Source organism: Fukomys damarensis, unplaced genomic scaffold, assembly GCF_012274545.1.
Source record: "Fukomys damarensis isolate Sample0158 unplaced genomic scaffold, DMR_v1.0_HiC HiC_scaffold_16, whole genome shotgun sequence".
In the NCBI taxonomy this organism is placed as follows: domain Eukaryota; kingdom Metazoa; phylum Chordata; class Mammalia; order Rodentia; family Bathyergidae; genus Fukomys; species Fukomys damarensis.
Window position 1 is genome coordinate 130,320,369 of NW_022900928.1, and position 3,864 is coordinate 130,324,232.

At 51.2% G+C, this 3,864-nt stretch overlaps 1 protein-coding gene across 1 annotated transcript in view; it reads left to right on the forward strand.

The window, feature by feature from the left end:
• Positions 1 to 3,864, forward strand: part of Inpp5d (inositol polyphosphate-5-phosphatase D) — an 87,572-nt gene that overhangs the window by 37,059 nt on the left and 46,649 nt on the right. Inside the window, exons 4-5 of the mRNA XM_010608744.2 lie at positions 2,351 to 2,503; positions 2,661 to 2,832. Coding sequence (XP_010607046.1) covers positions 2,351 to 2,503; positions 2,661 to 2,832 — 325 coding nt within the window. The remainder of the gene's footprint in view (positions 1 to 2,350; positions 2,504 to 2,660; positions 2,833 to 3,864) is intronic.

The following is a 3,864-nucleotide window of genomic DNA, read 5'->3' on the forward strand; positions in this document are numbered from 1 at the left end:
AGTGAGCCAATGAATGCAGTGCCCAGAGCCTGGTACCTAGCAGACAATAAGTACAGCTCCCACCATTGTCACCATTACCGTTTCAAGTGGGGACAGTGGAAGAGGAGAGCCTTGCACCTGGAGGGAAGGGCCACAAAGGTGTTTCTTTGTCATCAGTAAAAGGGAGGGATAAAGCCAGGTGTGGTGGCGCACGCCTGTAATCCCAGCACTCGGGAGGCTGAGGCCGGAGGATCACTGTGAGTTCGAGACCCGCCTGGGCTACACAGTGAGTTCCAGGTCAGTCTCAACTACATAGTGAGACCCTGTCTCCAAAAAACCAAAAAATAAAAAATAAAAAAATTTAAATAATTTTTTAATATTGTCACCATTACCGTTTCAAGTGGGGACAGTGGAAGAGGAGAGCCTTGCACCTGGAGGGAAGGGCCACAAAGGTGTTTCTTTGTCATCAGTAAAAGGGAGGGATAAAGCCAGGTGTGGTGGCGCACGCCTGTAATCCCAGCACTCGGGAGGCAGGCCGGAGGTAATCCCAGCACTCGGGAGGCTGAGGCCGGAGGATCACTGTGAGTTCGAGACCCGCCTGGGCTACACAGTGAGTTCCAGGTCAGTCTCAACTACATAGTGAGACCCTGTCTCCAAAAAACCAAAAAATAAAAAATAAAAAAATTTAAATAATTTTTTAAAAGGGAGAGACATAGCTACAGCTCCTAAAAATATGTTGACAAGAAATCCCAGCATGGTGGTATACATCTGTAACCCCAGCACCCTGGGAGGCCAAGGCAAGGATTGCAAGTTCAAGCCCGAACTTAGCAGGACCCTTATCAAAATTTAAAAATGAATAAATAAAAGGCTGCGGAGGAAGCTCAGTGTGAAGGCCTTGGGTTTGATCTCCACTACTGAAGAAAAAAAAAACCCTAAAGTGTGTGAGACTCAGCCCACCCTTTACACAGCATGGGGAGGAGGGATGGCCGCGGAAGTGGTCTGAGAGAAAGTTGCAGAAAGAAAGCTCACCCACAGAGGCGCCTTCCTCTCTCTCAGGTTCATTTCCTAAAAGGAAACCCGGGATGCCTCCTTTGCCCCTCCTCTGCCTGGGGCTCTTCCAGAGCAGTTGAGAAGGGAAACACTGAGCTCCCTGACGGGGCTCCTATCTGCCTGTCCCTGGTGACTGCTGCCAGCCCCCTGAAGGGCTGTCTTATCTCCTCCACTGGGCTGAACTGTGGGTCACCAGCCCCCTCTTCCACCTCCCTGGACACCCCCTTTTCCTGGCTGCACAGCTCCTCAAGGACAGACTGACAGCTTCCTCCCCAATAACTGGGCCGAGCTCCAAGGGGCGACTAGGGCCCCGGGCTGGCCACATCCTTCCACCCTCCCTGGCCAGAGGAAGAGGTTCCCAGGGACTGGGAAGGTCCAGTGGGTGCAGCCAGAGCTGAGACGTTGTGTGTGAGTCCAGGGTAGAGCCCTACTATGCTCGGGCCTAGGACTGTGCAGCGGCCCTAGCTCTGACCTTGACTTTGACCTTGAGGAGCTGTCCTGCAGCGGGGCCTTCCACACAGCACCATCCTGCTGTGCCCTGGACATCCACCCCAGCTGGCTGTGCCCCTCTCAGGTGCTGTCTGAGACAGCTCCAACCCACACACTTCCTATCAGGGCCGGAGATAGAAAGAGTCCCAGTCCTGTGACCGCCAGCTTCACTTCCCCAAAGAGGTCCAGGCAGCCAGACATCGACCCGGCTCTTTGTGAGGGCCGGCCCAGTCCCTGGGGCTTGAAATTCACTCGTAATCTGTGTCCAGAACCCAGAGCAGGAGAGGAAGTGAAATGTGTGTCCACTGAAAGGAAAAAGTCGCCAGACAGCGCTGCGGCTGTGGGTTATGGCGGCCAGTAGGCGTGAGAAAGGGTGTAGGCAGGGAGTGGCCTTTGCCTCTTTGTGGTACATACAGGAAAGAAATTGTAATGGAGGTGGAAAAGGGTCCCACCTGTCAGGCCAGGTTCAGTTTGTTTAACATTTCTGGTGTCTGACTGAGGCAACTCCCCTATTTTTTTTTTTTTTTTAACTCAGGGTCTAACTTTGTATTCCAGGCTGGCATTGAACTTGCTGTGCAGCCCAGGCTGTCTTTGAATTTGTGGCGATCCTCCTGCCTCAGCCTCCTGGGTGCTGGGATTACAGGCGTGCCCACCCTTCCCAGTTTAAAAAATTTGTCTCCCTTCGCTTTAAAAAATTTGTCTCTGAGGCTTCGCTAAACTGGACCAGCTCTTATGCGGAAAGAAAGGAGGAGGGCAGAGGCTGGAGAAAAGGTGCAGAGAGAGGGGTGGGTGATGGGGGCGACTGGCCAGCTCTCTTGCCTTCCCTCCCCAGCCTCCTTCTTGGGCTGTGGACCCAGAAAGCCAGGCCTGGCTCAGTCTGTCCAAGACCGGCAGCCCTGCAGGCCACCCTGCCCTGTGCCCAGCAGGGCACCAGACCCCAGCAGTGCCCCACAGCAGCCCCAGGTACAAGGATCCAGAGAGCCAGGTCTGTGCCCAGGAGCTTCCGGCCGATCCCAAGTCTGTGAGGAAGTGGGTCCCGGGGAGGCACAAGGGACCCAGAAAGGGGGGCTGTGGTGCAGCGTGTGGGGTGGGGTGATGCACGGGGCGCCTTGCTGATGGCTCCCTGTTGTTCTTCTGGGTAGAAAGTGTCATGTCGCCACCCGAGCTGCCACCCAGAAACATCCTGTTCTCTGTTGGGAACTGTGAGACCAAAGAGCTTCCGGTGCCAGCTGAGAACCCCCGTGCCCCTGAGGCCAGCCGGCCCAGCCTCTCCGAAACACTATTGCAGCGGCTGCAGAACATGGACACCAGTGGGTGAGTCCCCACCTTGTGGGTGCCCTCTGCAGCTGGCCCAGTGCCCAGGGCCAGGCACACCTGGGCCCATACTTGGGAGCAGGTGGCCTTTAGCCCGAGAAATGGTGACCGTCCCTGCGAGCGACACCTGTGTTCATTTCCAAATATTTCACTAATTGCGAGGTTGAAAACCATCTTGTTTCTAACCTATATTATCTCCCCCTAGAGTTTTTTTTTCCCTCAAGTTGTTTTTGTTCTTTGTTTTCCTGTCAGACTCAATATTTTTATCAAGTTGTACAATTTTCTTATACATAGTACAATTGAAAATATAGTGAATAAGTAGGGTTGTTTGTTTTGTTTTGTTTTAATTACTACAGTGTCTTTAAGGCAGAAAACTATGTGTACCCTATAGGAAATTCTCTTTGGTTGGAAGAATGATATTTTGTAAAAAACATTTTGCGGGTGGGAGCTGGGGATTGAACTCAGGATGTTGTGCTTGCCGGGCAGGTGCAGTGCCTCTGAGCTAAATCTCCAGCCCTTTGTAAAAACATCTTTTAAGTAAAAACGTTAGGAAAATAACATATTTGTTACAGTGAAAGACACATTGCCATTAGTCCCCTTGAAAATACTCTGCCTCTCTTCAAACATCATTCTTGCTACTTTCTGGAGAAGTTCTAGAAGTCCTCTTTCATGAAGATCTTTAGTTGTGTTGTCCTGGCTGCCTCAGTGTCTTGACTTGATTAAAAACGTGGACCTTTCATGGTCATTTTGACTTTGGGGACGAGCCGGAAGTCGTATGGTGCCAGATCCAGAGAATAACCCGATGAGGACACACTGTCATGTTTTTAGTTCACAGGAACTGCCACAAACATTTTGTATCAATTCAGACATTTTACCGCAACATTTTACATCAACATGGAGGCAGTCACAAAAAGACACACTCGGAACCACTTGGGAAAATATCAAGAATGAGGGAATGAGTCGAGTCTGTCTGAAGTGAGGGGGAGGATTTGTGTCTTTTACTATAATACATTTTAAAATTTAAACTTTCAC